The 12537-nt window shown below is 42.7% G+C and overlaps 1 protein-coding gene across 4 annotated transcripts in view; it reads right to left on the bottom strand.

Moving 5' to 3' along the window:
• Positions 1-3061: 3061 nt before the first annotated feature.
• Positions 3062-12537, bottom strand: part of B4GALNT1 (beta-1,4-N-acetyl-galactosaminyltransferase 1) — an 87114-nt gene continuing 77638 nt past the window's right edge. For 3 of the 4 annotated variants that reach the window (XM_066584408.1, XM_066584409.1, XM_066584411.1), the window contains 3 exons: positions 9723-9863; positions 7031-7268; positions 3062-6029 (listed from right to left, as the gene is read on the bottom strand). In XM_066584408.1, coding sequence (XP_066440505.1) covers positions 5818-6029; positions 7031-7268; positions 9723-9863 — 591 coding nt within the window. In that variant the 3' untranslated portion in view covers positions 3062-5817. The remainder of the gene's footprint in view (positions 6030-7030; positions 7269-9722; positions 9864-12537) is intronic. The other variant, XM_066584410.1, reaches the window with a different exon arrangement.

Below are 12537 nucleotides of genomic sequence, written 5' to 3'. Positions count from 1 at the left end.
TCTCCCAACTTTGGCTGCTTTTTCTTTCTCTCAGTTAATGTCTCCCGAGCCCTTTTGTGAGTTACCGCTCAATGCCTGCTACGATGGACAAGCCTGTGCACAGGTGCGGCTATCTCCCCGATGATGGCGTATGTGGCTGCGTCAGTGCATGAGGACGCAGGAGCCCATTCTCCTGATAGAGATCCCAGCTAGGAGTCATTTATGGCCCTTAAATACATTACATTACCCACTATGAACACTTCACACATAAGCCCCACATGCACTTTGTTTATTCGTCTATTTTCAAGTAATAATTAAAATAAAACTCTTAATTTCCTAAATTGATTATTGTCTTTAATATTATTACATTAATCCCTATAAAAATAAATCACAGAAAGTAAAAAAAAAAAAAGGTCCACATTGTAGTCCTGTATATACATGAGAGATACATTTAGCCATAATGTGACTAATGAGTATCATGTTATGACCGCCAAGGAACATGACTAAGGGAATACGCGCAAAAATGTTTTTGTGGAAGAAGGTGGTTGATTTGCACGCGCGTCTGCGGATATTACTGTACTTTGTGAGCAGGCAGGTCTAGGTCACACCCGTCCGACACACCTTCTCTGTGGTTTAAAAGGCTAATTAGCCTAATGAGGTCCAGGTGTGTGCTTTTCCCTGCAGTTTGCGCAGTGCTTCACGCTTCTCCTTGTGTATTTACACACCTCCCATAGACTTCTATGGGAGCTTTTGCTGCGCAAAACACAGATAGAGCATGTCTTACTTTTTTTTGCGCGTGCAAAACACGCTCATGACAACGAACGCAATGTGTGTACTGTGGGAGATCAATCGCTCAATGACAGAGTTCGCTCGTACAGCCTGTTTATACAGGCAGATAAATTGTCTGCAATTGCGTTTGCATATCGTCCGGTCATTCAGATTCACCGTATCAGTGAATGACTAAACAAATTGCACAATCCATCGATTTTTTTTTGTACGATAATCGTTAATAAGTTGGCGCTATACAAATGAAGATTATTATTATTAAAGTGGCCTAATCCTTGAGGTCTCCTCTAAGTATACTGCTGTATGACATGTGGAATCAGTGCGATGGCTTTAGCATTACACGTTATGGTGGTGCCATTATGAACCCCCTACAGTGCCTACTAAAAAGTTTTCCAGTGTAGCTAACTTGTAGGCCCAGATTTTAGAAGCCATATGATAATCAGTCCCTTCTGTCTCAGAAATAACGTCTCTCAAGTATGAAAACTAGAGGGTCAATTTCAACCAATCAGGTCTCAGCTGTGATTTTCTAAACATCATTGGAAAAATGAGACATGAGCCCTGATTGGTTGATATAGGCAACAAGGACTTTTTGACATTTTGATACATAAAACACGGTGTGTGAGAATAAATACCTTACAAGTAATATGGACAACCATATACAGCAAGAATCTAACAGAACAGGAAGCAGCCTGCAGCGCTCCTCCTTACCTGTGTATGGCTTATGTAGTGTTACTAGATCTCCAGGCCTGGGAAGGAGACCTACCGGGGGTTTGACATGGGATAATCAGTAGACAAGAGAAAAAAAACAGGGGTCTTTAATTAGACCTGCATTCCAAACGCCCTTCTTGATATAAATTCCCCCAACGGTCGGTGCATCTAATATAGGATTCCAACTCCTCCCTCATAAAAGGCTCAAGTATAACTACCAGTAGTAGAGATGAGCGAGCATCGGTCTTTTCGAGTAACTGATTACTCGTCTGTGCACCATGCTGGGAAGGGGGGGGGGGGAGCAAGGGGGAGAGAGAGAGATCTTTGGTGCTCGGACAAGTAATCAGTTACTCGAGAAGACCGATGCTCGCTCGAGCACCAGCCTTAAACGAGCGTGCTCGCTCATCTCTAATGACTAGTAAAAACAAATTTACTTTAAACAATTGTGGGTTTTTGTCCTCCTAAAATGATGACAACGAACGGAAACAATGTCAGAGACCAAAGTGGTTTCCGTCTGACTCATTGAAGTCTATGGCACTGTCGGAATGTAGTTTTCTGCGATTCAGACAGAACCTCGAGACAAACAGTTACAACAAACATCAGGACACTGAAAAGTCCCTCTGACAATAACTATGAACTCTCAGCTGCTAGATTTCTTGCTGTCAGCGGTGCAGGTGGTTGGAGTATTGAAGCTCCGTGCGAGAAGATTGGGGCTCTGACCCTAATTAGAGTAAAATAATCATGGTTGCACCTCTGATACATGTTAACATATTGCTGGAGATGACCTTGAAATATTTTCAAAAGTACACCTTAAGGCCTTAGTCAGACGGGCGTTTTTAGCCGCGATTTGCGCATGCGCATGCGTCCGGCGATTTTTTAAAACCATTGCTTTGCAATGGTATCGGACACATGAGCGCTTTTTATGCGCTCGTCCGATAAATTATAGAACAGAAATCGCAGATCGCACCTATCTGCGATCTGCGATTCCTGTTCTCTTCTGTATATGCGCTCAATGGGGCCGGCGGCAGCAGCGCCGACCCCATTGAGAACATATAGAAGACAAATCATTCTTCTCTGCCACAGCTGTAACAGCTGTGGCAGAGAAGAACGATGTTTGCCCATTGAATTCAATGGAGCGGCAATACAGCCGCTCCATTGAAAGCAATGGGCTGCCGGCGTGTGCGGGGTGAATTGTCGGGAAGGGGTTAAATATATAAGCCCTTCCCTGCAATTCATCCTAAAATGTGTTAAAATAAAAAAAAAATTGTATACTCACCTTTCCGCTGCAGCCGGAGTCCAGCCGCGGCCGCTGTCAGTTCTCCTGAACTGCTTCTTGGCACTATTCAGCCGGCGGGGCTTTAAAATCCCCGCCTGCTGAATGATCTGCTCTGATTGGTCACAGCCCTGACCAATCAGAGGCTGAAAACACTCACACACCCATTCATGAATTCATGAATGGGTGAGTGACTGCTGCCTCTCAGCGCTGAGCCAATCAGGGGCAGGTCTGACTCACATCCATTCATGAATGGGTGTGAGTGAGGCATGCCTCTGATTGGCTCAGCGCTGAGCCAATCAGGGGGCAGGTCTGACTCACACCCCCTTCACACCCACTGCAGGACGGCCGCGCGGAGCTCCGGCTGCCGGGAGAAGGTGAGTATACATATTTTTTATTTTTACACATTTTAGGATGGATTGCAGGTAAGGGCTTATATATTTAAGCCCTTACCGACAATTCATCCCGGGCTCGCCCGCAGCGCATTGCTTTCGATGGAGACGGCTGTATTGCCGTCTCCATTGAATGCAATGCGCTGGACAGCTCCGGCCCGTTTCTAATGAAACGCGGCTAGGAGCAGATTTTCGGGCGATTTGTGGGCGACTTGCGCGCACCGGTCACGCGATTTGCGAATGCGCATCCGTCATGCGATCCGCAAATAGCGCGAAAAAACGCCCATCTGACTAAGGCCTTAAAGTGCAAAACACTCCATCCTTAGCAGTACCTGAACTGCAATACCACACACAACCATATGGACAAGAGTGGCACTGCATTTGGAAGAAAACAGCCATGTTTTTCTAACCTTGGACAACCCCTTTAATCTGAGACTGTTTAGGAAGTGATGGACAGGACTGTGTGGTGGAGATCAGTAAACGGTACAGCCACTAGACATCGTCTATTTACCGTCTCTATGCTCTGGACCTGATGACTACGTGGTTTTAGCTTATGTCATGTTCACAGAGACAGACGGTGATTTGATGTATAATATGTCTACATGACAATGAGACAATTAATATTCCTTTAGATATTCTCTCTCATTTTGGGGGGTTTTGGACCAAAGGAATTGTATTTTGGAGGCAGGGAAGTGTTGTCCGACTGCTTCCCACGCTGTGAATACACTAAAATACTAAGCTGATAAAAAAAATGTCTCCTTAAGACCAGTCTCACACGGGTGATCACGATATCGGCACGACATCGCAACTTTGTTCCCGTGATTTTTGAGCGTCAGCAATGCTTTTTCTGGAGAATAATCCCGCATAGCATTGCTGCTACCCGTGATAAAATTGCGCCATTTTTATCACGAAAGTCATTAGGACTTTCCAGTGTTAAAAACGCATCACATTGCAGGAAAATCATAAGTTTGTACTTGGGGTTTCCCATAAACAAGGAGGCTTCACAGGGAAACATGGGAGATAAAAAATAGCATATCACAGAAAGAGAGCAAGCCGCGATTTTTGTTCCTCGCAACATCGCATCAGTGAAAACATTGCTAATGTGAAGAAAACCATTGAAAGGCATTGTGCGATTTCGTCACCCCGTGTGAAAGTGGATTTGCACTAAACCCTTCTTATATACTATTCTTGTAGTTCCCTTTTAAACACATACAAAAAAAAAGCAACGCCTAAAACAAAATGTATCAAAGTGAAACGCCCCATCGATAATGTGGCAATGCAATTACATGAGTGTCCTAATCAATGTGACATCACCCAAGGAGTCAGTCATGGCTCGGTGCTTGCACCAGGGGACTTTACCTCTACCTAACCATGGCCATTAAGGCCTCGTTCACACCGGCAACAAAGTCGCGTTGCTACAAATCGCATGTATGAGCATGCGACACTAAAACTTCGCAGGTTCGGTGATATGCCCGCAACTCGTTAGGTTTTGTGGCCCGTGTTTCCCTAAGGAGCCTTGAGGGGGAAAATCCCTGCTTTCTGGAAGCGCTGGCTGTTTGGCTGAGGCTTAACCAATCACTGCCAGCGCTCGATAAACCAATCACAGCCATTTATTGAGTGCTGGCTCTGATTGGCTAAGCGTCTGCCAATCAGAGCCAGCACATCTAGGAGGCGGGGATTTTTCAATCCCCGGCCAGAAGAGAAGAAGACGACCAGTGCCGGGGACCCGGGGAGAAGCTGCAACAGAGCCGCGGACAGCTCTTCTAGACGATGTATACTTTTCTTCTTTTTTCTTTAGCTACGGCTTATTTTTGAGGTAGGGCTTATATTTCAACACCTCCTCCCTCCCTGAAAATCCTCGCATGTGGTGCTGCAAATTCGCACGGCTTTGTAGCACCACATGCGAATTAGTAGCGCTACAAAGTCGCGGCCTCACCTCGAGAAACTGCAGCTATATCGCACGGACCAGTGATGCGATATCACTGCGATTTTCTCGCAGCGATGCCGTGTCATTTTTTGTAGATGAAATGAGGAATTTGCTAATGTTTGTACTTTGAATTGCCATGAGTATGAAGGAAAGAGGCTGATCTTGTGTTGGTGCTGTAGCTTTCTACAGGCCCATAAAAGGATCGCTGGCCTCACACATGGGTGGCAGCTTTTTTCTGCATTCAACCACTTACTATTCCTTGCATCTTATAAACCACAGATGACGATTCATTTCATATTATGGACATGTGAGATAAGACTCAATGACATCCTTGCAAGTGCATTAGAAAAAGACCAGATTTCCGCATCACTCACCGGATGGCAATAAATATTGCGTTGCGATGCCAAAACGCTTCCTACATCATGTGCAATAATATTCAGAATTGTAATTAAAATTAGCAGCATTGTTGCACATAACTCGGTGCTAGATCAGCCCTACTGTTTATAGAAGCTGTAAACCCAATGTCCCTCGATATATGTGCTGCGTAATAATTCTTCCAGTCCCATATACGCCGTAAGAAGTCTTGACGTATATTTTTCCCTTTACTTGTGAATCTGACGGTAGAAATATTCTACAGAAGTCTTGCTGAATGCAGCATTTACAGTCTACCAGCACCCGTCCGTTCCATCAAGCTATGATACAGAATTAAGTAATTGGCCCCGTTTCCCTCCCTAACCTGGTCTTCAGACTGTTCAGTTCCCAGTCATGCACTTGAAGCGGTTCTTGAAGTAAAACAGTGTATGTCGGATATTGCTTTTTGGAGAGGTTTTGGCGTAACGGAATTTGGAATATTCTTTATCACTTTTTGACTTGGCCCACGGGAGTTGTATTTTGGAGGCATGGTCGACAACGACGTCATCACAGGAGCCGACATGAAGGCTACCGAGTCCGTCTATGAAGAATTCTACAAAGGAGTCAAAATAAACAGAAAAAAATGTATAAAAAGTAGAATAAACAGGTTCAAGTACAGAAGTTACTGGGACAGATTTCTCAGTAATGTAAACTGTCGCTGTGCTTGACAAAGACCGACAAGTCGAAATGTTGCTGCTGGGGGAATAAATCCAACTTTTGCTATTTTTGCACCTTTATGCTGTCACATGTCCTTTTTTTGAAGGATCAAGCACCGTAACTTTACAGCGCTTGGTCTTGGGCTTTAATCCTGGACGATAATAAATATAGCAGGAGTTGGTCGGGTCCTTGACTGTTAGTCATAGCTGAGGACCCAGGGGAGACGGCAGATGCATATTTTAACTGCTTCTGCCTCCTCCTTTACACGCTCCATAGCACTCAGTGAGTGCTATGTAATGCAGAGAGGAAGCTGCAGTGTCACTTCTGCTATTCAACCCAGTGATCATGTGACTGCCAGCTGCCCCCTGCCACAGCAGAGCTGCAGGGTCCTAGCAGGCCCAGATCAGCTCAGCTGGTGACTATTGTCACTAGAGGGGGATGTTTTTTTCCTGCAACTGAGGCTCCTATGGATGCCCCAGCTACAGTGGAAAAGTGTGAAATAAAAAAAAAAAAGACAATGTGAATGACCGCCAGAGGTCTTATATGACGTTGGGAGACAGATGTTAAAAAAATAGTTACAGAAATAAGTAAAAAAAAAATAAAATAAAATAAAAAAATATATACAGTACATAGAAAAAAAAGGACTGCCTGCAGACGCCAACCTAAAATGTTGCCATATGCTCCATGTAATATGAAACTATACAAATTATATAGCGAAACGTCCAAAACAAAACGAGGAACCCATTCCTGTACTTTATTGTAGTGTAAATATACTCATTTTAAAAATAAACAGCTACAAATTCAGCGTGCTGCGATGAGCTGTAGGATGCATCATAATGGACAGTGGAGGTGGGTAAGAATTACGCAGCTTATCAACATGGAGACTCTAAAGCTTACCCAAATGACCAATTCTAGATAACCGAGGGTCGAAACCAACTCTTAGAATCTTGTCCGTCCGTGCCAGGAAGAAGTTGATTACACCATCTGTCACCACACAGTTAGGGAAGCCCTCGATGACATGATGATAACCCTGAAGGACCTTGAGACAATCCCCTTCTTTGTCTCCAGGTACAATATTAATTGTTTGCCGGTATGTTGCGTAATATCCTGTAACTTCTCTTACAGCACCACCAACCTAAAAAACAGATATACACACAGCATGAGCGATTACTATTACAAGATGGAGTACCCTCTCCGCACAACACTTGCCATATGAGTATGCACATCAAATGATTAATAAGACATTATGGGGCACATTTAAGACATTATGGGGCACATTTACTAATGCTGTCCAAAAGTTAGACAGTTTTAAAATACGCAAGGTAAATATGTCAACTTTTAAGTCTGTTTAGTCTAAGTTCATACCACTAATTAGTTGGCTTAATTTACAGCAAAAATGTGTAGCATATGTAAAAAAATTAATAAAATATATACTCACCTCTCCGCCTCGGAGCATCTAGCTGCTTGTCTCCCTGCACTGCTTTGAAGCTCTTTCAGCAGGCAGGGATTTAAAATCCCTTCCTGCTGAAAGGGCTGTGTCTGATTGGCTGAGCGCTCAGCCAATCACAGCCAGTGCTCAGTCCTTCATTGAAATCCACGCTTGCTAAAAGAGGAGGGAGTGCAGGGAGACAAGCAGCTAGACGTTCCCAGCCCTGACAGTGGTGGTGGTAAGTATATATTTTTTTCATTTCTTACACATGCTAGGGATGATTTTCAGGGAAGGGCTTATATTTAAAGCCCCTCCTCGAAAAATCACTGCAAGGGTTGCCGGCAGCACATTGTTTTTAATGGGGCCGCCATCAGCAGTGGCATTCCCATTGAAAGCAATGGGCACGGACCTTCATTCACGTGTGTTTTAGCACATCCGTAACCGCGCGGTTTTGTGTGTGCGAATACACGCTTGTCTGAATGAGGCCAAATTCACCCATTATTTATGAAGTGTAGAAGTTTCTTTCTTCGAAGCTTAACATTATTGAAGTCTTAATGAGAAAAAACTGCTGTATATTAAATAGGAAGAGGGGACTTTTTAGTTATTTATACCCCAAGAATTACATAGCACAGAGATTCTGCAACACTGCAAGAGTGCACCAACATGTCTCTATCTCAGGACTGGTGATGCAGTACAGAAATCCAATCTATAGACATCAATTTAGACTTGTCTTATCCCAGTCAACCACAAGATGTCGCTAAAGCCCTATTATTTGCAGTCCAATTAGGGTAGTTTCACACGGGCGAGAAAATTGTGCGATTTTCACGTGATGCGATAGTCAGTAAAAAAGCAGATTATGAAACCAATGATTTACAATGGTTTCCTTCCCATCTGCGATATTTTCACTGATGCGATGTTGAGAGAACAAAAAAATCGCGTCACGCTCCATCGTTCTGCGATGTGCGATTTTATTTTTTAGCTCCCAAGTTTCCCTATGGAGCCTCCTTTTTATTGCATTGCAACAAACTTGCTTTGCGCTGCAATGTGATTTTTAACATTCGAAAGCCCTATTGACTTTCGCAATTAAAAATCCTGAATTTTTATTGCACGATTTTATGGCGGGCGGCAGCAATGCATTATTATTCTTTAAAAAAAGCACCCAAAAATTGCAAGAACAAACATGTGATTTTGCTGTGATTTTCTCATGGCAAAATAGTTAACGCCCGTGTGAAACTAGCCTCAGGGCTCCTTCACAGTGGCGTTTGCGATATCGCTGTGAGAAAATCGCGGCAAAATTGTACTTTGTCTCCCGTGATTTTTGAGGGTCAGCACTGCTTTTTCTTGCTCGGATGAATAGTGGAATAAAATGGTAGTATGCCCTATTCTTGTCTGATCTTCGGATGAGAAGAACACATGTCAATGTGTGATTTCCCGCAAAGCGGACGGCACATGGATGGGGTGTGAGTTGTGAACGAGAATTTTGGGCAATGTTTTTTCAGTCCGTGCGCATGTACACCAATAGTGTATCTTATGTTCATACGGCAGAGCCCACATTAGAGTTGTATGCGTCGCAGAAATCCGCAGCTAAGGCCTCATGTCCACGGGGAAAATGGATTTTAAAAATCTGCATGGGTCTCCAAAAAAAGGGGTTTTATTGTGAAAAAGTGGAAAAACCTAAAAAAAAATATAAGAATTTTGGTATCGTTGTAACCGTACCGGCCCGCAGAAAAAATGTAGTATGTCAATTATGCTGCATAATTAACGCTTTAAAAAAAAAAAAAAAAAAATCTATGGCAGAATTGATGGGTTTTCTCTCCCTACGATCATAAAAAAAATAATAAAAGTTTTACAATGTAGTCTATGTACCCAAAAATGGTACCAATAAAAACTACAGTTCGCCACGCAAAAAACAAGCCCTTATACGGCCGCGTCGACGGAAAAATAAAAAAGTTATGGCATTTGAAAAATGAAGATGAAAAAGTACCAAAACTCGCTTGGTCCTCAACGCCAAAATAGGCCGTGTCATTAAGGGGTAAAGTTGTGCCTGTGTAGCATGTAATGTGTCACCTACTGTGTATACTCAATCTACAGCAACCCATGAATGTAGAGCGTCCTCCTCGCCCACACAACAGCACGCGGGGTTGGAACACACGCACTCACCAGGTCCAGGCTCGTCTTCTCCAGAACATCCACGAATTTTTCAATTTTTGTTTGGGGAGAAAAGATGAAATCGTCATCGGCCCATAAGACGTACTTCGTGGACACCTGGGAGATGGCAAGGTTTCTGCCAGCAAACCACCCCTGGAAAAGATGGCATTAATGGTGAGATAAGCCTATATAAACAATGTGATAACAGCATGAAGAGAACAGCAAAAACCTCCCATACAAGTCAGCAAGCTCCGACTCCTGAAGCAGATCTGTCCAGTCCTGCGGCGCCCGCTCTCATTTTCTTTGATTTAGTACAGTATTTTCATACAAAAAGCAGTGTAAATGCTGCCAGAGCTTGTAGAGAAAGCCTGTAAGACCTTCTGGTGCTACTTAGACCCAATGTCCACAGGCGGGTTTGATTTGTGGAAGATGCGCAAATCAAGTCACCCATAGGGCCCCCCGAATCTTTTGAGACAAGCGGGCATGTACTCAAAAATGGCAATACTCGCTCGAGTAATTTGCCTTAGCACGTACGCTCGCTCATCTCTGATGATAACTTTATTCTGTGTGTCGGTACGATTACTACGATACGTTTTAGTTTGCTCTGCTAATTTTATTAAGTATCTTTAAGACAAATTTCTTTCGCCATCTTTTGGCTGCCGTCACTTTTTTATCTTTCCGTGGGTGGGGTTGTGTGAGGGTTGTCTTCTGAGGGGCGACCTGTGGTTTATATTGGTACCATTTTGGAGCACATACACCGCAAGTCTATGGTTGCTTTTGATTATATTTTTTCATAGAGACAGGGTGACCAAAAAAACAAAATTCTGGAGTTGTGTTTTTTTAATGTCAACATTCACCCTATGGGATAAATATTCCATTATTCTGATAGATCGGCATGTGGCGGCACCAAATATGTTATGTTTTTTTTTGTTTGGATTTTTCTTATGAATATGGGAAAAGGTTTTTTAAAAAATTTTTCTATTCTTTATTTTTTTTATAATAATAAAAAACTTTAGTTTCCACTTTTTTAAATCTATTTTTCTATTCCCTATAGGCAACTTGAACCTGAAGTTTGATCACTTATACAATAAACTGCAATACTTCAACATTGCAATATATGCTATTTCTGCTGGCATTCCTAATAGGCAGAAATAAGTGGCAGACACGGGTGACTTCAACTGCCATGACAACGAAAAAAAAAACACCTCACAAGCTTATCCAGAGCTGGGGGCATTCAGGACCCCCGACCTCCTATCAGAATATTTTAATGGTGCTGTCAGAATTTACAGTGACATTTAAAGAGTTAATAGCCATGATCAGCGTCAGCACTGAGTGAGTCAAATGACTGCACGTTCAAGACCCTTACAGAGACTAAAGGGAGTTAAACTAAGTCAAATAAAAGTTTTTAAAATAGAAATAAGTAGCGGCAAGTTCCATCTTGTTGTGTGCTCTCACAGCGGCAGTATCGCGCAATGTGCTAGGTGCAAGCAATGCAAGTCTCCCACTGAAAACAATGGAAGAGACTTTGCGAACCTCCACAGACAGCGGTGTCAGAGGTTCCCTTCCTCCCTGACGTGCTGAGAGGCTGCTTTGCCATGAAAACGCCTTGGGGATTTTACATGGTGGGGAGCATGATATGGGGACAGGATTCACGACCCCATATCGTGCTCACCTGTGTGTAATTAGTCTAGAAGAGAGGAATTAGGTAACGGCAGACTTAATGGACCGTGTGTATTTTTCTGCCATCAATGGTAGCATTAAAAACTACAGCTTGCCCCGCCATAAACAAGCCCTTACACTGCTCCATCGACAGAAAAATAAAACTGTGTGGCTCAGAATATGCTGACAAAATCAATTCTCCTTTGAATAAAAAGATTTTTCATTTTTTAGTAGTAAAAAAGTAGTAAAACATAAAAAAAAAACTATAAACATAGTATCATCATAATGGATTGACCAACAGAATAAAGTTAACATGTCAGCTGTTCCGCAACATAAATGCCATAAAAGCAACCCCCCCTCCAAAAAAAAATAAAAATAGGTGCAACATTACGTAATACATTTATTGATAGTACTAAATGGTAACATAAAAAAATACAGCTTGTCCTGTGCTTGTTAAAAAAAAACCACGCCCTCGTATGACTATGTTTACAGAAAAATAAAAAAGCCATAGCTCTAGAACGGCAAGGACGATAAAAGGAAGAACATGAAAACCCCAAAAATGTATGGTGGTTAATAGGTTAATGTAGAAAAGTTGCTTTGTGATCAGGATATTCAGTAAATTAATGTAACTATTAAATATCTTATTGCAACACAGGAAAATACCGTCATTGCCAAAAAAATAATGCATCCCGATAGAAATGTCGAATTGCTGCAAGACTCGGCCTGCGGTGATGTCTCATATGTAAATGCCTACAGTTGTGGTCTAATTAGACACGGGGGGCTTTTCAAGCTCATATTCTTGGTGCTGTAAGAGACTTCCAAGTTTTCGGATGTGGAATATTAATGTGGAATTTTGATGTCAAGTAACATTTAAGAAAAACTGGCTTTTATTAGACAGCAGTTTGATCCAGAGCTGAACTCCAATAGTGCTCTGTATATGCCACACTTAATCATCCAAGTAAAGGAAGTTGCGGGGAAGAAATGCCCAACTCACTAGCGGCTGTCTGACCTTGGCAGATGTTACTACCCAATACTCCGTATGGTCAACCCCACTTTGGCATTGATTACACTTACAGATCCAAAGCTACACACCCCATACCATGGACAGCAGCTAGGGGGCACACTGCTACAGTCTTATTACATTATGAGCCAGGCAGACAAGCACAGG

The sequence above is a fragment of the Eleutherodactylus coqui genome, chromosome 1, assembly GCF_035609145.1.
Source record: "Eleutherodactylus coqui strain aEleCoq1 chromosome 1, aEleCoq1.hap1, whole genome shotgun sequence".
In the NCBI taxonomy this organism is placed as follows: Eukaryota; Metazoa; Chordata; class Amphibia; order Anura; family Eleutherodactylidae; genus Eleutherodactylus; species Eleutherodactylus coqui.
This window is presented reverse-complemented; position numbering and strand designations above follow the sequence as displayed.